This window comes from Tamandua tetradactyla, chromosome 17 (assembly GCF_023851605.1).
Source record: "Tamandua tetradactyla isolate mTamTet1 chromosome 17, mTamTet1.pri, whole genome shotgun sequence".
Classification (NCBI taxonomy): domain Eukaryota; kingdom Metazoa; phylum Chordata; class Mammalia; order Pilosa; family Myrmecophagidae; genus Tamandua; species Tamandua tetradactyla.
In genome coordinates this window covers 1154572-1179572 of record NC_135343.1, presented here as the reverse complement: position 1 = coordinate 1179572, position 25001 = coordinate 1154572, and the positions used below count along the sequence as shown (strand labels likewise).

Here is a 25001-nt window from a genome sequence, read left to right as displayed (position 1 = left end):
CGGAGCCTCATGCGCTTGCGGACTTCCTGCTGTCGCCAGAGCAGGGCGACCGCCGGCCTCACTCGTAGCCAGGCCACTTCTTTCCCGAAACCTTCACCCACAGAGCAAGGCTCTCGACGGAACAACCCCAGGCTGGGGCCCCAAGTCACTGGCTCCATTGGCTGCTGTTCCCGGTCCCCCATGTGTGCTGACCAGCGGCCTTGAGCAGGGCTTTCCCCAAGAGGAAGGGAGGACACGGTCCCAAGGCCCGGAGACGGAGGCCCATGTCCAGGGTGTCTTTCCCCCTGGGGGACCGAGGAGGAGGACGTGGCGGGAAAGGCTTCAGACCTACTGCCCCTCCTTATGCCCAGACTGGACACTGCCCCTCAGACCCCCCAGGACCTGCGACAACCACAGAGGCTGCTGAGGCAGGGGGGCACCCAAGAAGCCCTCCTACAGACACACGGATGGGGCTGCCCTCTCCAGCCCCAACACAAGCTTCACAGGCCCTACATCCCAAGACCAGCTGTCCAGGCCCAGATCCTCCCCAGACCTGCAGCCCCAACACCCCAAGACCAGCTGCCCAGGCTCGAGGACCCCTTAGCTCATGCCCCCCCCCATCACGTTCCCCACACACCCTGTCCGTCCCCAAGATTTTCCAAAGCTGCCCTTGTGGAGATTTCTCCCCCCAATATTTTAACTTTTTTCAGACCTCAAAGTCAAAAGGATTTTACAATAAAAATGTACATGCCCACCCCTTGATTTCACCATTAACATTTCACTCCCGTTGCTTTCTCCCACATCCATCCGTCCTCCATCTAGCTCGTTTCATGATGAATTTCAGAGTAAATTCAAAACATCAGTGAGGACACTTCATTAACTAGAACTTAATATTCGTTTACATTTTTCTTATAATATTTACATACTATGAAATGACCAAAGTTTAAATGTACGTTTGCTTAGTTCTAAACAATGTATTCTCCAGTATAACTCAAACTTCCATCAAAACTCAGAAAGTTTCCTTGTGCTTCTTGCAGTCAAGACCTCGTCCCACCTAGAGGTACGACGTCTGACTCATCACAGTGTTCTAGAATTTCACATGAACAGAATCACACTAAAATACATTCTCCTGTCACGCAGTGGCTTCTCTCCCCACAGCACCCGGCAATCACCGGCTGACCTTCCATTACCTACAAATACAATCACATAACGTGGTCTTTTGTGACTGGCTTCTCTCCCTCGGTGTAATGCTCTCGAGGCTTATCCATGTTATAGGGTGTTGAGCTGCATCCCTTTTCATGAATGAATACTGCTCCACCGCGTGGATGGGCGTGTTTGTTTAGCTATTCATCAGTCGATGGGTACTTGGGTTCCTTCTGGCTGTTAGGTGTAATGCTGTTCTAAACTTTCTGTAAACATGCTTTCAGCACTTTGGGCACATGTCTAGGAGTGGAACTGCTAGGTCACATGGTAACTCTAGCTTCAACTTTTTGAGGAGCTACTGGAGTGTTTTCCAACAGAGCTGCCCGGTTTTACATTCTCACCAGCAGTGTGTGTGATTCCAATTTCTCCACATCCTTGCCGGCACTTGTTATGGTCTCTCCACCTTGATATCTGCCTGTAATTGGGGTGTTCAGACAATTCTTATTTAAGGTAAATATTGGTACGGTTGGATTTAATCTACCATCCATTTGCTTTCTGTTTGTCCCATCTGTACTTTGTTCCTTTATTCCTCTTCTGCATTCTAATACATTTTATTCCATTTTATTTCCTCTAATGGTATATTTTAAAAAACCCATTAAAAAAAATCAAGGTTGCCCTAGGCTTTATAACACACATTTTCACTTACCATGGCCGACCTTCAAAGGAACATCTTACGCTCCACGTGCAGCAGAGAGCCTGGCCGTGCCCGTGCCTCACTCCTCCTACCCCTCCTGCTGCAGTCATCTCCGCTTCACTTACCTAGATGCTGTGAACCTCCGTAATTCATAGCTGCTGTTTTTTATAGATTGTGAATTATTTTATTTATTTTCATATATCTTATTTTGAGACAATTATGACCTCCTAGGAAGCTGCAAAAGTCACAGAGAATCTCAGGTGCCATTTGGTCAGCTTCTTCCAGTAGCATCATAGCACAATATCAAATCCAGGAAACTGTCTTTAGTATGATTTGCACTATACTGTAAGCCTTGTTCAGATTTCACCAGTTTTTACACACTGTTTGTGAAATGGAAATGTATACTTGTATAACCACACTCACAATTTAGATCCTCACTCACCTTTTACAAGCTAATAAAAACAGCAGTAAAACGCCTGTTCCATGTATGTTCTTTTTCTCCATTTCTCCCATTATTTCATTGTGTGGATCTGTTTCCTTTTCATAAAATATGCCCTCATCTGTGAATCTTTAACTCACCTTTGTAAAACATCTTTCTGATGGGCACAGCGTTCTGGGTTCTGAGTCCTGGCATTTTACAGCTAGCACTCTGCTGTCCCCAGTGACCTGGTTCCTCACAGGCAGGCTGGGGCACTTTTTATCCCTGTTCCTCTGTACATAATATTTATATTCCTCTCTGCCACCTTTAGGGTTTTCTCTTTTTCTCTGGTTTTCAGCAGTCTGACTCTGAGTTTCTGGGTTCTGAGGCTTAACATCTTTTATTAAAACTTTATTACCTTGCTCTTAAGAAACTTTGCACTTTAGAGCACAGTCCCTTTCTCCTGACTTGCCATGGTATGAAGACACCAAAAACTACCCACCTCAATGCCCATTCCCCTATTTCTGAAGCTCAAAACTAAAGCAATTTTCACAAGTTTTGAAAACAAACCAAAAAACTTTATTTATAAAAGTAACTTTTACCTCAGTCTTACATACCATGTAACGTAAATGCTGACAGCAATATTCTCTGGAACACTTAAAACAGGAATGTTTTAAAATACACCGAGGTCTAAGCAATCTAATTTCCCCTCACTGTATTATAAAAAGCATAACGACGTATCAGCCTTGATGATGGGCCCCTCGCTGTGCACAGATCCCAACTTGGGGTGGGGCCTCCGACAGTCACAGAGCCACAGGCCCATGAGCCGCGGGGTCACAGGACCACGGGTTGCAGGGTCACAGGGCCACGAGGTCATGGGACCACAGGCTGAGGTCACGGGACCATGGGGTCACAGGATCAGGGCTCCGGGGTCACGGGGCCGTGGGCTACAGGGTCATGGGTCCATGGGCCGCGGGGTCACAGGACCATGGGCTGTGGGTTTCCGAGCAGCAAAGGCGCCAACCTGAGCAGGGCACGCACTGGCATGTTCAGCCGCTTAAAACGGAAGAGCAGCTCGGCAAAGCTCATGCTTCCTGAAAGACAGGCATGGAGGAAGGTCACACCCCTGAATCAAAGACGTTTCAGAAGCAGAACTAGGTTCAAAACAGACACCCTTCCCCTTGTAAACCACTGCCCAAGGACCGGGTGTGAGTGATGGAGCTGCCAACGCACTAATGTGACCTGACAGAGGAGAGCAAATTCATCTACTCTAGAAAGTGACCTACAGTGACTGTCAATCATATAAACTGTCTGAACAGAACCCATAAATGTGCCCATCTGTCTTCCATTACCATATAAATGCTCTTTTAACTGGTTCTAATACTTTATTTCTTAATCCACGCACTAAATATTCTACATGAAAAAAGAACTCAGGCTCAAAATAAGCCCGAGTGGAGCAGGGTGGGTGCCCTCCTCCAGAAAGCCGCGTTCTGCCTCCTCTGCCCTACGCTGCAGCCGGAGGGCTGGGCTTTCGAAAACTGCCCAGGGGACCTGATGGGGCAGACTCAGCCCAGAACCAAAACTGGAGGCTATTCTGCCTCGCTTTCCTTTCTGCCTTCGTCCCTGCCACATTCAGCAACCTCTTCCCAGCGTGGCCCAGACCTCCACAGGGGCCCGGCGCCCCTCACTGTGGGCGGATGAGAGGCGGAGGTGGGAAAGCAGCATCTGCTAAAGGCAGGGCTAACACAGGCCACTCCACCACGGCCAGAACTAGAAGTCTCTAGAGGATGCATTCTTATCGGAGGTTTTCAAAAAAGCAAGAAAACAGTAGTATCACACTTTAAGTTTAAATAAATGAAGCAATTCTCCCCCTTCTCAAAAATTGCACAGCAATTTGAAAGTGATATAAATAAATAATTACTGGTGCTTAAAATTACTACTTACTGGGCACATCTCATATTTGATTTCATATTCTGAAAAATACAGCTAGATGCCAGCACTATTAATTTTTCACTCTCTATTACGAAAAAAAAAGTAGACAGCTACTCATTTTAAAGTTTCATTATATTAGAATTATGACTGGTAATCAAACAAAAAAAAAACTAAAAACCCAGAAAATAAAGAAAAATAGCTTTAATAAAAATCGATTAACAGGCAAATAACATGAACATTTATTTTATTAGGTGTATAAGACTGATGTTTGGGGCTCTGGGAGTAAGTAAAGAACTCCTTTTCTGAATATAAATGCACACAAATTTATGCATGTAGAGTTCAGACAGTTTTTTACAATTAATGCAAACTGAGATCTATAGTAACACTGTAATATTCTTTCATAATTATGATGAAGGCACTATAGCAAGGCTAAAGGTCAGTAGTAGGAGGACTTAAGTGGTACGGGTGTTTTCTTCAGAAGAAACGAGAACGTTCTCGTACTGACTGTAGTGGTGAATGCGAAACTGTGTTTACAGCAAGAGCCATCAGCTGTGCACCTGGGACGGGCCACCTGGTATGTGGATAAAGCTGCTGAGAAAGAAATCCTCAGCAACAATGCGCGGGTCTGAGTGAAGGGAAGCCGCTCACTAGAAAGCCCTCTTCCCAGGGACAGGGAGACGTGCGAGAGCCAGCAGGGCCAGCGCCTACCTTCTCGCCCTCCAGGTGGCAGGTGCCGCGGGGCGGGCACCGCGTGGTACACGAGGAAGCAGGCCAGCATGCTGCGCTGCGCGTCCTCTGGGAGCTGCCCGCCGAGGTAGGCGCGCACACACTCATCGCCCCCGGCTGCAGGAGACATAGGCGGAAAAGAAGCGGCTAGTTCCAGGACAGGAGGCCACAGACGGCTCGCCCTGGGCCCCCCACCATCCTATCAGTCATCTGGGGACACAAAGCTAACCCACACTCACGGAGCTGCTCAAACTTCAAGGACTGACTATGACAAACTGAACTGCAGGGGGAATGGAAAGATACAAACACTCAGGAAAGTAACTGAACCGGGCAGTGGTGGGCGAGGCACAGACAACACAAGATAGCGGCTGCAGCTGGGGTTCAGTATACTATTCCGCTTACTTTGCATATGCTTTAAATTTCCACAATAATTATAAAAATACTGATTTTTTAAAGTTTAAGACCCAAGTTCTTTGCTCAAGAACATAAAATCTAATTAAAGAAATATATGCACAAAACATTTGGAATATGATAAATCAGCTGCCTTTTCAGAAATATTGATTACAGTTTGGGCCATCAGTATGTGGCTCCAAGAGGCCACATTACGTATCTGCGATGTGACTAAGACACAAAGTCAAATCCCACTTTCCAGCACTAAGGGTAGCGCTATGTTTTCTCACTTGGCTTTACTGTTCTCCACGCCAGAGCAAACTACTAAGACTAGTGAGAGAAGGGACCACAGATTTAAAAACTGTCAAAGAGTGATGTTTCTTCAACAGAAAGTAACTTCAGGTTTTTAGTAAATTGGAGTAGTAAATCAACTTTTGGGGGTGGCCAGAACAGGGCTCGGGCCTTCAGAGTGATAAGAAAAAGCAGTCCATCTCTGCTTTAGAAAACGCTCCAGGCAGTGCCAGAGCACCGTGCACTGCACATATGACAGCTGCAAAGCAGAGGCTCTGCCAAAATGTGGAGGCACATTCCTTATCAATAGCAATGGTCTGCTCTAAGGTGATTAAATGCTAAACTGAATAAAAACAAAACAACAAAATACATGCAATACCATATATTCTTCCTAAAAGTTATTAAATTAAAAAAATGATTTCATTTTTTAAAATTCCAAGATGAACTGACAGATCAGAAACATGTGTTAGCCATAAACTCCAGGAATTTGAAATCTCTGCTTTCCATATATATCCCTCACATACAGTTTACACACGAGCTATTTTCAGTAATTTATCTCCTAGGACTGCAGGTATCATGGTTTTTAGTTGAATTATGTCCAAGCACTTAGGTCCTACTAATCACTAATAGCTTTAGTAATCCGGAGCTGCTGCTGCCGGCACTCCTCGGGTTCCAGCTGCTGCCAGGCCGCGCTTCGGAAGCACTGAAGCGCTGAAGGATTAACACCAAGAAGCTTACCCCCCAAAATCCATTTCAGGCCTTCCTCATATTTCAAAACATCAATCAGGAGGCCCCACCGTTACCCCTTATGAGGCAGAACCATTCCACACTGCTAAAGCTAACTTCGCGGTGCCCTCGTCATCACAGGCAGGACTTTCACCTCCACACGAAGCTCACAAGGACAAGCACACTGGCCGACCCACAGACATTCGTGCAACAAGCAGGTGTCAAGTCTCAGAGCACATGGTGGGGGCACAAGGGAAGAGAACATCCCCCGCCTCTGGGAAAGAAGACAGGGGCATGCAAAGGGAAACAGGGCCCAAGGCTAGAAGACAAAAGTCCTGGGTGTCAAGTAATATACAAAATCACATACATACATTCCCAGCATAGTTATAAAGCTGGGTTAAATGCATGTTTTTTTCAACAAATTAGAGCACAGTCTAATTCATCCAGCTGGAAACATTAAATCTATAGCCATTCTGGTTTATTCTCATTCATTTTGCTTACCAATAAAAAATAAGTTTAAACAGAGAAGCCAAAGTCCAGTATATCTTATGAACATGATGCTACATTACCCTGCAGCCACTGGTCCAAAGTGTTGTCAATAGTGCACTTCACGACAGGGAGGAATTCGGAGTTCATAAAGAGTCCTCTCTTGGGGTGGCTCTGCAGCCGCTCCTGATGGCTTCTGGAGCTGAAAAACTCCAGCACCAACTTTATCTGCCACAGCTCAGAGGTTTCGGACATTTCTCTCCTTCCTAGTCTTCTTACAGCCTGGAAGAGAAAAGAGGAATGGCGATGCATTTCGTGCGAGAGTGAATTCGCTCTAACTGCCGCCTGGGCAGCGATATACGTGAGAGGGTCCCTTCCATGCTCTGACGCGCTCTGCCCCACAGAGGGCCGATTCTGCAACATGCCGCCACACAAAGAGCTCTCAGGGACCAGCCACAAAGGTGGCTGTGCCCACACTGGTCTCAACAGCCCTGAATCTATAAGACCTACAAGTTCCACAGTTGGTCACCTTAGAAAGGCCAAAGCAATAAATACAAAGTTGCAGCCAGGACAAGGCCTGGGATCCCGGGGCAGAAGGCAAAACTCCACCAGTGATGTACTACTCTCAGGACCCATCTGCAAGGGCAACATGGCTGCAACCAGAAGGGATGTCCCAGCTTCTGCAGAGCCCTGCCCGTGGCTGGTGGGACAGAGGGCTTGCTGTGTAAGAAGAGTCAGCAGCTGAGGAGCATAGCTCGGGGCTGGCTACTGCACGGGAGGCACTGTGGACCCACACTTTTCAGTCAAGTGTAGGCTCCCGTGAATAACAGCCTTCTGGGTCCATTTGGTTACGAGAAACTGGCTTTTAATCATGGCTGTTATCTAACAGTATGATGTTGAGGTCGCTGGAAATTATCTTCTACCTAAACGTGTTTCAATCACTAAGCTTTCTAGTTTGGTTTATTTTGCCATTAGAGGTCATCTCCTTTGGCTCAAGGATCTGCAAACTAGCTATTCACATGAACATGAAGAGCTGCTTAAAGGTACAGATTCCAAACATCACCCCAGAAATTCTAATTCATTTGATATGGATGGGATCTGAGGATCTCTATTTTTTTTTAATTACCCCAGACAAATTTTACCAGGTTTTAAAACTATCTGGTAGGTCTGGAAGATATGACACTTTGAAAAGAGACATATTTGTTCCTATAAGTTGGTCAGACCATTTAAGGAAACTGCTGAACTTCATTTTCTGCATTACCCTTTTTTAGGCTCTTTCAAAAACAGCTATAACTGATCTGGATAGGACAACAGTAAATCAGAATACAGGGTAAAGGATGATCTGGCCTATAATTTAAAACTTCAACTCTTGTGTGACACCAAAGGAAAAGATGTTTGTTTGGTGAAAACTTTGTATTTTGGTGGCATATTATCTAATTTAACTTGTATGGTCAGTATATTTGAATACCACAAGTACATGGAATCTTGAATAGGATGTGAGATCTTCTTGGTTTGTCCAGGTTAGTGTGATGCCCCAATATATTCCGGAGTAATTTAGGCAGAGAATAAAAAAGTATTTGCAAAGAACCCTTGGGGGAATGGGGAGAAAGGAAGACTATTCAACTTCCCCATCTGAGGAATTCTCGATACTCTCAAAAGCAGTGGGGATGACCAATTTAATGGGGTGAGCTCTCTATCTTGGGGTTTGTCCCAGTGAAACCTATTCCTGCAAAGGAGAAGCTAAGCCTATTTATAATTATGCCTAAGAGTCACCCACCCCCAAGAGAACCTCTTTTGTTGCTCAGATGTGGTCTCTCTAAGCCAGCTCGGCAGGTGAACTCACTGCCCTTCCCCCACGTGAGACAGGACGCCCAGGGGTGTACATCTCCCCGGCCGGGGAAGAGTCAGGATCCATTACCATGGGGTTGATGACCAAAGGGGGGAAGAGAGAAATGAGACAAAATAAAGTCTCAGTGGCTGAGAGATTTCAGAGTCGAGAAATTATCCTGGAGGTCATTTGTATGCATTATATAGATATCCCTTTTTAGCTTACAATGTATTGGAACGGTTGGAGGGAAGTAACTGAAACTGCTGAATTGTGTTCCAATAGCCATGATTCTTGAAGATGACTGTAAAACTAGCTTTTACAGTGTGACTGTGTGACAGTGAAAACCTTGTGGCTGATGTTCCTTTTATCCAGGGTATGGACAGATGAGTGAAAAATAAGGACAAATAAAAAAATAACGGGAGGCGGGAATAAGGGGTAAAAAAAAAAATTGGATAGGCTGAAATACTAGTGGTTAATGAGAGGAAGGGGTAAAGGGTATGAAATGTATGAGTAATTTTCTTATTTTTTTGGGGGGGAGTGAGGAAAATGTTCTAAAAATGATTACGGTGATGAATACACAACTATGTCATGATACTATGAGTCACTGATTGTATACTTTGGATGGACTATACGGTCATGAAGATATCTCACTAAAGATATTTTTTTGTTTGTTTGTTTGTTTGCAAGGGCAGGCACCAGGAATCAAACCTGGATTTCTGGCATGGCAGGTGAGAATTCCACCACTGAGCCACTGTTGCACCACCCAATAAAAATATTTTTCTAAATATTTCCCGGTGTAGACTTCCAGGAAGATGGCCAAATGGAGTCCTCAAGGTTAGGCCTGTACCATGGAAAACTTAGAGAAAGGACAGGAGGGTAACTGAGGCAGCGATTCGGGAGTGCGGCTGACCTGAGCGAGCCTTCTGCACCATAAGCGGCAGCACTGGTCGCGGAGGCTGAGGAACTGGGAAGCAGAAAGCTGGAACTTGGCACAGAGCCCACGGGAGTGCACGGCAGGAGCCCAGGACTAGGAAGTGAGCCAGCAGCGTTTCTTGGGCACGCTACACTCACTGGTGCAGCGCCGTGACTGGTGACTCACACCACACCCCACGCCCCTGAACCCAATCACCTGCTCCCAATTCCCACTCCAAGCACCCCCACCACACCAGGCCCCAGTGCACATTCCTGCCCCAGACCCCCACTCCAAGTGGAGCCCAACCCGCGTCTCCTGTACCCCTCCTGAGCACAACCTCCCCCTCTGTATTTCCTACAGGCAGTTGCCAGCACATAAAGGCTGCGGGCAGTAACCTCCTTACCCAGGCTACCCCTGCCTCCCAGCTCATAGTGTCGCTCGCACAGCCTCACCCCGCCCTCCCTGAGCTTAGTGCATCTGTTTACGGCACTCCCAGGCCCCTGCACAGCACACGGGCCCCCAATCATGTAATTCACCTGCGGGAACTGCACTTTAAAGCAGTCCTAGAACCGCACATGCGACCAGCCCCCAGCCACACTTCCCAGCTCCAAGAAACTGCCGACCTGCACAGCTGGGTCATATCTGCCCCCAATCCACAAAGGCATAATACTGACCACCTTCCACAGCTCTACGCATGCACACAAAGGGCCCCTAGCCATAGACCAGCATAACATAGACCAGTTATGCCCCCCAGACCAGGGCACCAGCTCAGCTACATCCTCCCTGGCCACCGGGCGCCCATGTTCACTAGCCCCAAAGTCACATCCCCAACCTGCACCCACACCTGCCCTAAAACAAATCACCGTACTGAGTGCCCCACCTGTGCCCTGCTCCCTGCTGTACAACCCATCCCAAAAACACAAGACCTTAGACTACTGAAAGAAATCAACTCCCAAAGTAAATCAATCAAGATATTTACATGCCACGAAGACAGCAGAAGATCACTAAGCATATCACAATGCAGACAGATACAGACTTGCCTAATGACAAAACTAAAACACCAGAGGAGACACAGACACTGGAACAACTAATCAGAGATGTTCATATGACTCTACTTAAGAAAACAAATGGGACAGCAATTGACATAAAGGAGATCAAGAAGATGGTAGAAGAACCCAAAGAGGAATTTGAAAGAACAGATAGAAAAAAAGCAGTATTCAGAGATAAAAGACTGTTTACCAAATAAAAAACACACTAGAGACACACAAGACCAGATGTGAAGAGACAGAAGAAAGAATAATTGATATACAGGACAGGATAAGTGACATCAAAGACTCAAAACAGCAAATGGCAAAAAAGATGGAAAAAATGGAATGAGAACACAGGGAAATGACAGACAAAACAAAGCACACAAATAGAAGAATCACTGGTGTCCCAGAAGGAGAAGAGAGGAGTAAAGGGCTGGGAAGAGTGGCTGAGAAAATAATGGGGGAAAACTTCCCAACCCTCATAAAGGACATAAATATAAAGTCAAAGAAGCCCAAAGAACTCCAAACAGAATAAATACAAATAGGCCTCCCCCAACGCACAACTAATCAGTCTGTCAAATGTTGAAGAGAAGCAGAAAATCCTGAAAGCAGCAAGAGAAAAACAATCTACTGCATACAAGGGAAATCAAATAAAACTGAGTTCAGACTACTCAACTAGCACCCTGGAGGTGAGAAGGCAGTCGTGTGATATATTCAAGATCCTGAAAGAGAAGGACTTTCAGCCAAGAATTCTGTACCCAGCCAAACCGTTCTTCAAAATTAAGGGAGAGATTAAAGTTTTCACAGACAAAGAAGTCTTGCAAGAATTTGTCAACAAGAGACCGGACCTACAAGAAATACTAAAAGGAGTTCTGCCACTGAAAAAAAAAGACAACAGAGGGAGGTCTGGAGGAGGGCACAGAATTGAAGAGTACCACTAAGGGCAATTTAAAGAATACAAAGAAAAAGAGGGAAAAGAAAATATAGATCTGACAAATAAAATAAAAAAGATAAGGTAATCAAGAAACATCTTTTCAATAATAACTCTGAATGTTAATGAACTAAATTTACCAATTAAAAGAGACAGATTGGAAGAATGGATTAAGAAACATAATCCAGCTATTTGCTGCTTACAAGAGACTCATCTTAGACACAAGGATACAAACAGATTGAAAGTGAAAGGATGGAAAAAGATTTTCCACACAAGTTGTAACCACAAGAAAGCAGGAGTAACTGTAATAATATCAAACAAAATAGACTTAAAATGTAAAGACATCATAAGAAACAAGAAAGGACACTATATATTAATTAAAGGGTCAATTCACCAAGAAGATATAACAATCATATATGTTTATGCTCCCAGGAAACGATAGATGTTTCAACAATAATAGTAGGAGACTTCAATACGTCACTCTCCTCTAAAGATAGAGAAACCAGACAGAAGATCAACAAGTAAACAAAGAAGTTAAAAAACTTGATAAATGAATTAGATCTAACAGAGATATATAGGTCATTGCACCACAAAGCACAGGTTATACATTTTTCTCTAGTGCTTACAGAACACTCTCTGATAGATCATATGCTGGGGCACAAAACAGATCTTTATAAATTTAAAGATACTGAAATTATTCAAAGCACTTTCTCTGATCACAATGGGATGAAGCTGGATCTCAATAATCACCAAAAAATGAGAACATTTGCAAATACATGGAAGATTAAATAACACGCTCTTCAACAACCAGTGGGCCAAAGAAGAAATTGCTAGAAAAATCAGTAGCTACCTGGACACGAATGAAAATGAGAATACAATTTATCAGAACTTACGGGTTATGGCAAAGGCTGCGCTAAAAGGGAAATTTTTGCCCTAAATACCTATATTAAAAAACAAGAAAGAGCAAAAATTAAGGACTTAATAGGAAACCTGGAAAAACTTGAAAAAGAACAGGAAACTAACCCCAAAGCAAATAGGAGAAGAGAAATAACAAAGATTAAAGCAGAGATAAATGAATGGGGGAACAAAAGAACAATAGAAAGAATCAATAAAACCAAAGGTGGGTTCTTTAAGAAAATCAATAAAATTCATGGGAAACTAGCAAGACTAACAAAAAAAGAGAGAGGATGCAAATAGACAAAATCAGAAATGAGGAGGGGTGCATTACCACAGGAGCCTGAAGAAATAAAAAAAATCATAAGAGGATATTATGAACAACTATACGCCAATGAACTAGACAACTTAGATGAAATGGGCAAATTGCTGGAGACACACAAACAAGCTACACTGACTCAGGAAGAAATAGAAGATCTCAGCAAACCAATCACAAGTAAAGAGATTCAATCAGTCATCAAAAATCTTCCTACAGGAAATATCTTATAAATCTTATACTTGGAGGTGGTTTTATAGACCTCACACCCAAAGCAACAGCACTGAAGAAAGAAAGAAAGAAATGGGAACTCCTGAAAATTAAACACTTTCGCGCATCAAAGAACTTTATCAAAAAAGTAAAAAGACAGCCTACACAATGGGAGACAATATTTGGAAACGACATATCAGATAAAGGTCTAGTATTCAGAATTTATAAAGAGATTGTTCAACTCAACAACAAAAACACAGCCAATCCAATTACAAAATGGGAAAAAGACTTGAACAGACACTTCTCAGAAGAGGAAATACAAATGGCCAAAAGGCACATGAAGAGATGCTCAACGTCCCTGGCCATTAGAGAAATGCAAATCAAAACCACAATGAGATATCATCTCACACCCACCAGAATGGCCATTATCAACAAAACAGAAAATGACAAGTGCTGGAGAGGATGTGGAGAAAGAGGCACACTATTCACTGCTAGTGGGAATGTCAAATGGTACAACCACTGTGGAAGGCAGTTTGGCGGTCCTCAAAAAGCTGAATACAGAATTGCCATACGACCCGGTAATACCATTGCTAGGTATCTAACTCAGAGGACAACCCAATTATCAAATAGATAAAGAAATGAATAGGCATTTTCCTGAAGAGCAAATACAGATGGCTCAAAAGCACATGAAGAGATGCTCATTTTCACTGGCCATAAGTAAAATACAGATCAATGAGATACCACCCCACACCTATAAGAATGGCTACTATTAAACAAATAGGAAACTGTAAATGTTGGAGAGGATGCGGAGAAACTGAGACAATTATGCACTGCTGATGGGAATGTATAATGGTGCAGCCACTATGGAATACAGTGAGGCTGTTCCTTAGGAAACTAAATATCGCATTATTCTATGACCCAGCAATAGCACTACTTGGTATATATCCAGAAGAGCTGAAAGCAATGACACAAACAGACATTTGCACACTGATGCTCACAGCAGCATTATTCACAATTGCCAAAAGATAGAAACAAACTAAATGCCCATCAACAGATGAGTGGATCAACAAAATGTGGTATATACATGCAATAGAATATTATGCAGCAGTAAGACAAAATGACGTCCTGAAGCACATGACAAGATGGATGAGCCTTGAGAACATAATGCTGGGTGAAATTAGCCAGACACAAAAGGACAGATACTGTATGATTCCACTTTTATGACCAGCACAGAAGTATAATCAGAGGCTTGTAATATAGAATATAGGGGACTAACTCCAATGTAAGGGAATAGATAGGATACTTCCAGTGGGTCAGAAGTAATATTACCATATTGAAGATGAACAAGATTGAAAAGGGTTGTATAGACCTACGTGTCCCATGAGTTCTCATAAGAATTACTTTGAAGATATGATTCTTGTGTAAAGAGTGTTTAAGTCCAGGGTACAGGGGGAAATCTGCTATTGCATGCTATGAGCTATGTTAAAAGGAAACCATCAGCACTACCACAGCAACAGCTGAGGTAAAGAATGGGGTGAGAGACAAGATTTAAGAGGAGGTTTACATTTCCTACTTGGTAAGGGTGTATTCATTGGTTTTCTGTCTCTTGGGAATAATGAAATTACTTAAAATTGAGTATGTTGATGGACTGTAGACTTTGGGCCCTCTACATGATGCCTGATGAACGCAGGCGGCTGAAGCATGCATGATGGAGAAGTAGATTGGTGAGCAATGGTGTATATTTATGAACGAAGGTTGTGCTGCTACAAAAAGGAAGAATGTCACGAGGCATGCAATGATGTGAGTGAACATGTGGACATGTGGTGAAACAAATAAGCCAGAAACAAAACAACAACAATGGTATGGTCACCTTTAGAAACTGCTTATAAGAAAACAGGGGCCTAGATTATATGCTTTTAGAGCAGAAACATTAAGTCCGGAGTGGTGATTATTATTTCTGGATTTTGAGAGGGTTTCCCGTTTCGAATTTCTAAAAGCAAACGAGAAACTAAAAGGATGGCTTCAATTTCAATATACTCCTTTAAGTACAGGCAGATCTCATCTGAAGTAGAAAAGGTTTTTCAACACATACCTGATCCATTGCTATGTAGGCAGGCAACATCTCGGGGGTCTCCTGAGTAACACACTCATAGAGTACTGAAGAAAAGAGGTCCAGAATTTCTTGTTTCTGTAGAAAAACAGAAGCTTTTTATGGCACATCACTGTATACTCCAAATTCAATTCAAGAAATAAGTACACAGCAGCACTACAGCTATTCTTATAGCTTTCCAGTGAATGATATAAAAAAATGTGACAACTATCTTCTTTATAAAATCACACACAGTGAGATACTGTCCAGGATGCTAAGTGCTGTGGAGAAACAGATGGACCAAGTAAGTGGTGAGATAAGCAGAGTGGACATGACAGCAAATCTCTCAGGCTGGGCTGGAGGGACAGGCCACAGGAATGGGGCACAACACCAGCAAAGATGCAGCAGGGGACAACAGGGAGGCAGTGCAGTGCTCAGGGGGCTGAGGGCAGGCCAGGGCCCTAGAGCAGACTGTGTGACCTGGGGCAGCGTCCACATCTGCAAGCCCATGTTGACAGCAGACCCATGCTCAGGGTTGGAATTAAAGATGTATATACAGTAGGTATCACTGAGTCAGCTAGAGTAAGGACACGGCGGGTAGAGCTGCCCTCACTAGGGTGCTGTGGGCAGCTTCTACCATAATTCCACTCAGAAGGGAGGAATCTGCATCTCAGAGTGGCTGAGACGTTTTCCCAAGACCACACACGCTGGAAAGTGACAGCCCGTCAATCCTAGATCTTCTGATTCTTTTTTGGGCGTCAGAGACCTGGCAGGCAGCCCTTGCATCCTGAAGAGAACCATTTTATGACCAATAGGGAGAAGGAAACTAAATCCATAAAGTACATAAAAATAAGAGGAGGGAGGTTAACAAAGAAAAGACGAACCAGTACAAGAGTGGACATGGCAAAACATCACTTGTCCGGACCAGTGTCTTAGAAATGTTAAGTTTTCTTCTACCAAGGGAAGAAGTTACTGGATTTAATAGTTTCAGACTATGGAAAAATCTGCGTTTGCCAAGCAAAATCATCTTTTTGATTAATAGCATGCCTGAGGAATATCTTCACTCTTCATAGACAGACATAGATATTATAGATTTTGGGCGGAGGGAGGTCCATAGATAGAAACACCAACAAACCATACAATACATACCTGACCCATGTTCACAGTTGGTTTGCAGAAATATTCAGCAAACGACAGAAGTGCTGGGTCAGAAGTGAATGCTGAAATGGTTTCCGGCTAAAGAATGGAAAAAGAACAACAAAATGTAAATGGTATCATAAAATATTATTTTGCATACTTCTCAAATTGCAGCTCATTCAGTTATAAGATGTCAACCTCCTTTTTTTCACACAATGTTCCCATAAAACCCAAGGCTGTGATGAACTCCTAGAACTGAATCAACCTGTCCTGCTAAGGAGTTACTAGACGCTTTTAGCCAAACTAATATGAACAACTGATTTATCAAAAGTCAATGATAAACAGGTCTTATTGCTTACACAACTTATCCAAAAAAGGCTTTTCCCCTCCTTTACTAACCTAAAAGCAAACTAGAGGGCAGGCCACAGTGGCCCAGCAGGCAGAGTTCTCACCTGCCATGCCAGAGACCTGGGTTTAAGTCCCAGTGCCTGCCCATGCAAGGAAAAAAAACAAAAAAGCAAACTAGAAACCAAAATTGTTACTAAAAAGGTGAGAAAAAAGAATATCACTAAATTTCAAGACTGAAAATGGAATATTAGGTGTTAAATTTTCGCTGAGTTTTTTTACTTGTGAACTCTCAACAAGCAGGAAATGGGGATGTTTTTCAATTTTATACATTTTCCCCATGAAACTGAAGTCTGAACTTAGCTAATTTTTCTTTAAATTAGATCAGGGTCTGGAGATGCTATAGTGCCCATTTAAGTTAAACTGGGTCCAAAAAAAATCCTTAAAATACTGTTACGCATAATTCACTGATATCAACCCATTGATTTCAAACCTGGGAACTATTACAAAGATCCACCTGTACATTTCTGACTCTAAAATGAGATATCAGTTAAATTAAAATAAATCACTTTCTCCTCACTGGGAAGAACAAAGAACGCTAGCTTGCTCACCTGGCTGCTGCACCTGGCTGGCCTACCCGCCACGTATTTGCTATGTGTGGCCACCCTTTAGCGGTCCTGACTACTGGAGACTGCTCCTCAGCACAGCTTCAGCTGGAACATATTTATTGGTTCACTGAATTCTTGAAAACTGGGTTTAAATTCAGAAAATCTAATGCCAGTTTATGGAACAACTACTACTAGAAACTTATATGAGCTCTGGAATGAAGGGCAAAGTACTGTTCACATACTCTTTTCACTATTTCTTCATTTCCAACAACTGCACTAGCATCCAAGCAAATGTACTGTGCTAACTAATAAAATGATGCTGTCTTTATCATCTTTATATTCTTGCCAAAATTTAAGCAGCAAATGGTGGTTTAAAAATGGAATTATTAAGTGCTCTGGTGCAAAAGTCTTCTCCTATTTTGCCATGTTAAGGAATAAAGGTCTGATTTGTGGATTAGTAACATTAAACTAAAATTTTTTATGGTGTTTGATATATTGTCACTGTGTCTGCTTTAAAATGTAAGTCATTAAAGCAAAAAATGTTTATTTGGTACAAAATTTATATTTTGATTAGTGCAGTTCCTAAAATAACTTATGTGGACAAGCTTAATTGAACACAATAAGTACATGGAACTTTGAGTAGGGCATAAGATTTTGTATGTTTGTCCAGTGATGCCCCAGTAAATCCCAGAGTGCTTTGAACAGTGAGTAAAAAGGTATTTGCAAAGTCCCCTTGGGGGAATGGTGAGAAAGGGGGAAAACTCAACTTCCCCAAGTGGAGAATTCTTGATTTTCTCACAAGCAGTGGGGACAACCAAAGCAATAGGCTGAGCCCCCAATCCTGGGGTTTGTTCATATGAAACTTAACCCCACAAAGGATAGATCGAGCCTACTTAAATTTAGACCTAAGAGTCACCCCCCAATAGAACCTCTTTTGTTGCTCAGATGTGGCCTCTCTCTCCAGCCAACACAACAAGCAAACTCACTGCCCTCCCCCTGTCTACATGGGACATGATTCCCAGGGATGTGGACTTTCCTGGCAACGTGGGACAGAAATCCTAGAATGAGCTGAGACTCAGCACCAAGGGACTGAGAAAACTTTCTTGACCAAAAAGGGGAAGAGCAAAATGAGACAAAACAAAGTGTCAATGGCTGAGAGATTCCAAACAGAGTCGAGAGGTTATCCTGGAGGTTATTCTTAGGCATTAAGTAGATACCACCTTGTTATTTAAGATATAGTGGAAAGGCTGGAGGGAACTGCCTGAAAATGTAGAGCTGTGTTCCAGTAGCCATGTTTCTTAAAGATGATTGTTATAATGATATAGCTTTCACAGTGTGACTGTGTGATTGTGAAAACCTTGTGTCTGATGCTCCTTTTATCTACCTTGTCAACAGACAAGTGGCACACATGGAATAAAAATAAATAATGGGGGGACAAATGTTAAATTTAGTTTGAAATGCTAGTGATCACAGAAAGGGAGGGTTAAGGGGTATGGCATGTATAATTTTCTTTTTCTGTTTTCTTTTTCTTTCTTTTTCTGAATTGATGCAAATGTTCTAAGAAATGATCATGATGATGAATATGCAACTATGTGATATTGTGAATTACTAATTATACATGTAGAATGGAATGATCACGTTAAGAATGTTTTTGTTATATATTTTTTAAAAACTTCATAAAAAATTTTTTTTAATGTAAGTCATATTAAGTCATTTTTTAAATGTGAGTCATATTAAGTAAGTCATTTTAAAAATGTAAGTCATATTAAGTCATACTTAAGATAAGGCATATTAAGAGTGCTGGGGGCGCACCTGTATTTTCTTACGGCTGCTGAATGAACAGAACTCACTGAAACTGGGTCTGATCAGCCTGTGGCGTGGGAGAAGGAAGCAAACGCTCCTCCCCATCAGTGCCCCATCAGTGGGGGGGATTGATGGGTCAGGAGTGACGCCCACACACCACCCAGAGCCACCAGTCAGCCTACCTTGAAAGCCCGCGCCTCGGAGTTCCTGTTAACAACAGTCTGGGCCAACAAGCTTTGCCACCCCATTGGGTCTTCCTTGTAGGACAGCTGACCAGCCCTCAGCTTAACATATAAAACCCCATCCTTGGAAAGGATTGATCTGAAAGAAAACAAGAGTGACTTTAACATGAAGTATTACTGGCAGTTCTTAGACGAAAATTGAGTGTTTTACAAATAATACCATGTTCACATTTTCCATTAAGAGGTCTAGTGTCTAAATCAACCCAGTCCCTATGAGAGAGCCGAAAACAAAGCTCTGCTATTCCTTGGTGCCTAGAATAAACTTGTTAAATGAGCGGGCATTTTTATTATCTGCAAAATGCCAAAGTGTGAGCCTCAAAGGCAGTATTTTACCTGATTTCTTGGTGTTTCCAATAGCACTAAGCACTACAAATGGGACACAGCGGTACTAAATATTCTAAATGCTAATTTTGATTGTCATGAAGCAGAAAGAAGATGGCAATGAGAGAACAATAGAGAAACAGCTATTATATAGACAGGTCAGGGAAATTTTAAAATAGGGCAAAACTACAAACATTTTTACAGGCTTGTTAAATTTTCTATAAATTTAAATTTACATATTACCTAAGGTATAAAATTATTAACACTTTCTGTTCACTAAAGTGATTACTTGCATATAACTACTTTCACTCAAATGCAGTCTACCACAATCTTGAACTTAGGAGAATGGAAACAGAGGCACAGAAGACATACTGCAACCAACATCACTGTGACAAAGCTCCCCTTGTAGACATATACGTCAACCTTATTTTCTTAAACTAAATCTTGGGTTATTGTTCCAAGAGACAATTCTATTACCGCCTCAACTTAAGCCAGTTCAAGTTCTCAATGAACAAATACAAGTTTTAGTTTCCAAATTAAAATTCTCATTTTTCCATGAAACTCTGTCTCAAAGCTACAACCACACTGTGCAATGCGTCCCTGTCTGCCGCCCTGCTGGCGGCAGACGGCAAGCAGCACTGGAGGTAAGTGTCTCTAACTCATGCCTTTCTGAGCTTTCAGCACGCCTGTTTACTTCCCAAAAGGTACTTGCAAGAAATTTAATATACTCACTTCAAGTGTTGGGTTCCCTTGCTTAAATCTATGAGCAGTTCCCAGTACCGTGGGCCTTTAACTTTAATCTGGCAAGATAAAGGTAAACACAGTTAAGCCAAAGCTGAAAGAGTGCGAGTTTGCCTGATGAAACCCAGGCTTGTCGGACTGCAGAGACACTGAGCAGTGCACAAGGTCCATTTCCAGACACAGTGAACGGCCCCGTCAGTCAAGCTCTCCTCTGACCTCCACGACTCAGGCTGCGGCAATCCCATTCTCCATAATGCATGACACAAATGCTTTTAGTTATCTTTAATGACATGCTGCTCTCTCTAAAAGATCTCCTAAAACAACACCCAGCTTACCTGCTTTAAAAGGTGGAGCTCTGGGAGAAGAGTAGGAGCCATCAGTTCTTCTTTGGTCTGTTCATACCACTGAGTGCCCTTTACAAATGTACAAGAACAGCCACAGTTCACTATGTAGTCAGGGGAAACTGTCAAAAAAGAAAAGCCTCCACTCTACACAACTTCCCCCTGCAGTCTGTAGGTACACAGACTTAGATCACATAAAATCCATTCTCATGCGCGAGTCTTAAAGGGCTAAGCCTGACTTCCTTCACATGGCGTGCATCACCGCCAACCACAGCAAGCCCTCCACCTGAAATGCTAGCAGTGCCAAAGGACTGGGTTTCTGCACACGTTGTCTTCTCTACTGGGAACGCACCCCACTCATCTGGAAACCCTCAGCCTAGAGGGCCTCCCCAGTCCCCACAGCTGGGAACGTCTCTGTTCCTCCTGCATTGCACACGACACCTCTGATTGTCACACACTCATCACTGCAGTCACGTCTGGCTCCCAGCAGATAAGAATTCCTTAAGGGAAAGGGCAATGTCTTCTCATCTACAGCTCCGGAGCTCAGTACAGCCAGCTTCCATGCACAGAAGGTGCATAATAATTTGCCGAATGAAGGAGGAGTTCATGATTTGTAATCTATGCGTGCATCTCAAACCAAAGTACCTTCTAAAACACACAACCTTGGGCTTTAAAACATTCTGTTAATCAATCTAAGAATATTTCTGAACCAATTAGCTTTTAAAAACACTGCAAGTTCAGCAGGAGTTAGAAACAGGGTAAGATAATGGGTAATTGGAGCTGATGGGATACAGACTGTGCAACAGGACTAGATACAAAAACTCAAAAATGGACAGCACAATAATACCTAATTGTAAAGTAATCATGTTAAAACACTGAATGAAGCTGCATCCGAGCTATAGGTTTTTGTTTTGTTTTGTTTTGTTCTTACTATTATTACTTCTATTTTTTTTCTCTATATTAACATCCTATATCTTTTTCGGTTATATTGCTAGTTCTTCTAAACCGATGCAAATACACTAAGAAACGATGATCATGCATCTATGTGATGATGTTAAGAATTACTGATTGCATATGTAGAATGGTACGATTTCTAAAAAAAAAAAAAAAATGGACAGCACAATACTACCTAATTGTAATGTAATTATGTTAAAACACTGAATGAAGCTGCATCTGAGCTATAGTTTTTTTTTTATTTTTTTCTTATATATTTTTGTATTTTTTATTTTTATTTTTTCTCTATATTATCATTTTATTTCTTTTCCTGCTGTCTTGCTATTTTTTTCTAAATCGATGCATATGTACTAAGAAATGATGATCATACATCTATGTGATATTAAGAATTACTGATTGCATATGTAGAATGGAATGATTTCTAAATGTTGTGTTAGTTAATTTTTTTTAATTAATAAAAAAATGTAAAAAAAAAACACTGCAATAAACCATGTAAACTTAACAGACTTCATTTTTTAATTTGCTGGTTCTTCAGTTTTTTAAAACACCAAAATGCTCTTTATTTAAAGAACCAAAGCTTATATGCAGTGGTGAATCAATGTGGTGGCTGGGCCCTGAAGTCAGGCAACCCATTTGCTTTCTATTCTTTATTTTTCCCTTTTTTAAAAAAATATCGTGAATTGTAACCCATGTTAAAGTGTGAAATACATTCTACAACTAATTGTGGTGCTCTACTTGGAAATTTATACCATTTTTGTATATATGTAACTGTTCACAAAAAAAGAAGGGAAAAAAAGTCGATTGTGATGATAAAAATGTATTTATGCCCTCTAGTCTCCTATAATCTCCAGCAGCCAGAAGGAAAAATATGAGAGGAGCATATGGTAGCCCATGACAAACTCTGGAAACTGTCCTGTAACCAGTTTTTGAAGGGTGCTTTGAAAACTATTGCTTTCTTATTTCTTTGCCTTGTATATATGTTATACTATACAGTAAAAAAAATTTTTAAAAAAAATGACCAGAAGCACATGCAAAGATGCTCCATTTCATTATTCATTAGAAAAGTGAAATCATGAGATATTTTACTAAATAAAAATTTAAAATAAACATGGAAATGTATAACACAAAGAGTGAAATTTAGTGCAATCTATGCACTATAGTTAATAGTGTAATTATGATAATATTTTTCATCAGTTATAGCAAAGATTTCATGCTAATGAAAATGTCAATAATAAGGAAAACTGTGTGTCGGGGGTGGGGGTGGTGTATGGAAAATCTATTCCTTTTGTACGATTTTTCTATAAACGTAAAATGTGCTAGATTAAAAGTGAAGAAAATTAAAAGCAAAAAATAAAACTGTGGTAAAATGTATGTAATAAAGCATACTGTTTTAAACACTTTTAAGGGTACAGCTCAGCAGCATTAGGTACACTCGCATGCTGCCTAACCATCACCACCATGGTTTCCAGAACGATTTCATCCCCTCAAGCAGGACCTCTGCACCCATCCATCAAGAACCCCCATCTGTCCCCGGCCCCAGACCCTGCTAACCTCCAATCTACTTTCTGCCTCTGTGAATTTGCTTATTCTAGATATTTCTTATAAGTTGGATCATACAATACTTGCCCTGGCTTATTTTTGTCTGGCTTATTTCATGGAGATTAATGCTTTCAAGGCTCTTCTACATCATAGCAGGTATCAAAATTCCATTTCTTTTTATGGCTGAATATGAATATACATATACTCAGTGAATTATTGAATAATATATATAATTCACATTTTATTCATCCATTAGTAGACTCTAATGGACACTAGGGTTCTTTCCATCTTTCGGCTATTTAGAATAATGCTCCCATAAACATCAGTGTGCAAATACCTGTTTGGGTTCCTGCTTTCAGTTTTTGGGATTATACACCTAGGAGTAGGATTGCCAAGTCAAATGTTAATTCTACATGTATCATTCTGAGGAACTACCAAACCGTTTTCTACAACACGTCGTACATTCCCATCAGCAATGCACAAGGGTTCCAATTTCTCCACATCCTTGCCAACTCTTGTTATTTTCTGATTTTTAAATAGTAGCCATTCTACTGGGTATAAAATGGTATCTCAAAATAGTTTTGATTTGCACTCCCTAATAATTAATGATGTTGAGCATCTTTTCATGTGTTTATTGGCCACTTGTTTATCTCCTTTGGAGAAATGCCTATTCAAGTCTTTTGCCAATTTTTAATCAGGTTGTTTGTTCTTATGTTGTTGAGTTATACGCGTTCTTTATATATTCTGGATATTAAATTCTTATCAGATATGAGATTTCCAAATATTTTCTCCCATTCTGTATAGTGCCTTTTAATTTTCTTGAGGCACAAAGTTTTAAATTTTGAAGTTCAATTTATTTTTTTTCTTTTGTTGCTTGTGCTTCTGCTTTTGGTGTCATAGCTAAGAATCCTTTGCCTAATACAAGGTCATGAAGATTTACTCTAATATTTTCTTCTAACAGTTTTATAGTTTTTGCTCTTATATTTAGGTCATTGATTGCCTTTGTGTTAATTTTTCTATATAGTAAGAGGTTGGGTACAAATTTATTCTTTTGCATGGGATAGTCCAGTAGTCCAGGCTCCATTTGTTGAAGAGTCTATTCTTTTCCCATTGAGTGGATTTGGCACACTAGTCAACACTCAATTAGTCGCAGATATAGGGTTTACTCATAGACTCAGTTCTATTCCACAGCGTAGGTCTATCCTTATGCCAGTGCCAGGCCACTCTGATCAACAAGGACATTCACACTACAAGCTCTGAGGACCAAAGGGCAGCCAGTTATCCCTAGGAAATTACACCCATCAACTAAAAATAAGCCGGATGGTCTATAATGCACAGGAACTCTGGGACCTGAGAAACAGTCTGACTTCCAAACTCACCACTTACCCAGCATGTGACCTCAAAACCAGTCATTTAAGCTCTGAATCTCAGCTTTCTTGTCTATAAAATAGGGTTAGACAACTTATTTCATGGTATTAACTTGAAAACCAAACCTAACAACTGTGGGGAGAAGTGTGATGCAAACCCAAAAGTATCAAACAAGTATGAATTTTTACTTCTCCTTCCACTACACACAGCTGAGGTCTCATTCACAAAGCAGTTAAATATGCAAAACAAATCCTCAAAACCATGATTCCTCTATACACAAGCAAAAATTTTTATGAGTTCAATTCACTGCTGTCACTTTTGAACGGACAATACATCTGAAATATTTTAACCAGCTTCAAGCGAAGACAGATGAATAGCAACAAAATTCCAAATAAATCACAGGAGAACAGTTACCTTGTAGGTGACTTCTAAGAGGGCATAGCAGGGCGTGTTTGTGTCCACATCCACAGGCACAAGCAGCCTTGGTTCTGCAGCCAGCACGTACAGGTGACGGAGCGCCTGGAGGTGGCACCTGCTCAGAGGAAACAAAGGAGGGAGCACCCTGCTTCGGCCTGCAAGCTGAGAGGACCACCTTCCAGGGAAGGAGG

The 25001-nt window shown here is 41.7% G+C and overlaps 1 protein-coding gene across 1 annotated transcript in view; it reads right to left on the bottom strand.

The window, feature by feature from the left end:
• Positions 1–2797: 2797 nt before the first annotated feature.
• ANAPC1 (anaphase promoting complex subunit 1) overlaps positions 2798–25001 on the bottom strand; it is a 115689-nt gene continuing 93485 nt past the window's right edge. Inside the window, exons 40-48 of the mRNA XM_077133718.1 lie at positions 24808–24925; positions 20527–20604; positions 20183–20250; positions 19070–19208; positions 16144–16230; positions 14998–15093; positions 6869–7067; positions 4875–5009; positions 2798–3328 (exon numbers count right to left, since the gene is read on the bottom strand). Of these exons, the coding sequence (XP_076989833.1) occupies positions 3213–3328; positions 4875–5009; positions 6869–7067; positions 14998–15093; positions 16144–16230; positions 19070–19208; positions 20183–20250; positions 20527–20604; positions 24808–24925 (1036 nt within the window). The 3' untranslated portion in view covers positions 2798–3212. The remainder of the gene's footprint in view (positions 3329–4874; positions 5010–6868; positions 7068–14997; positions 15094–16143; positions 16231–19069; positions 19209–20182; positions 20251–20526; positions 20605–24807; positions 24926–25001) is intronic.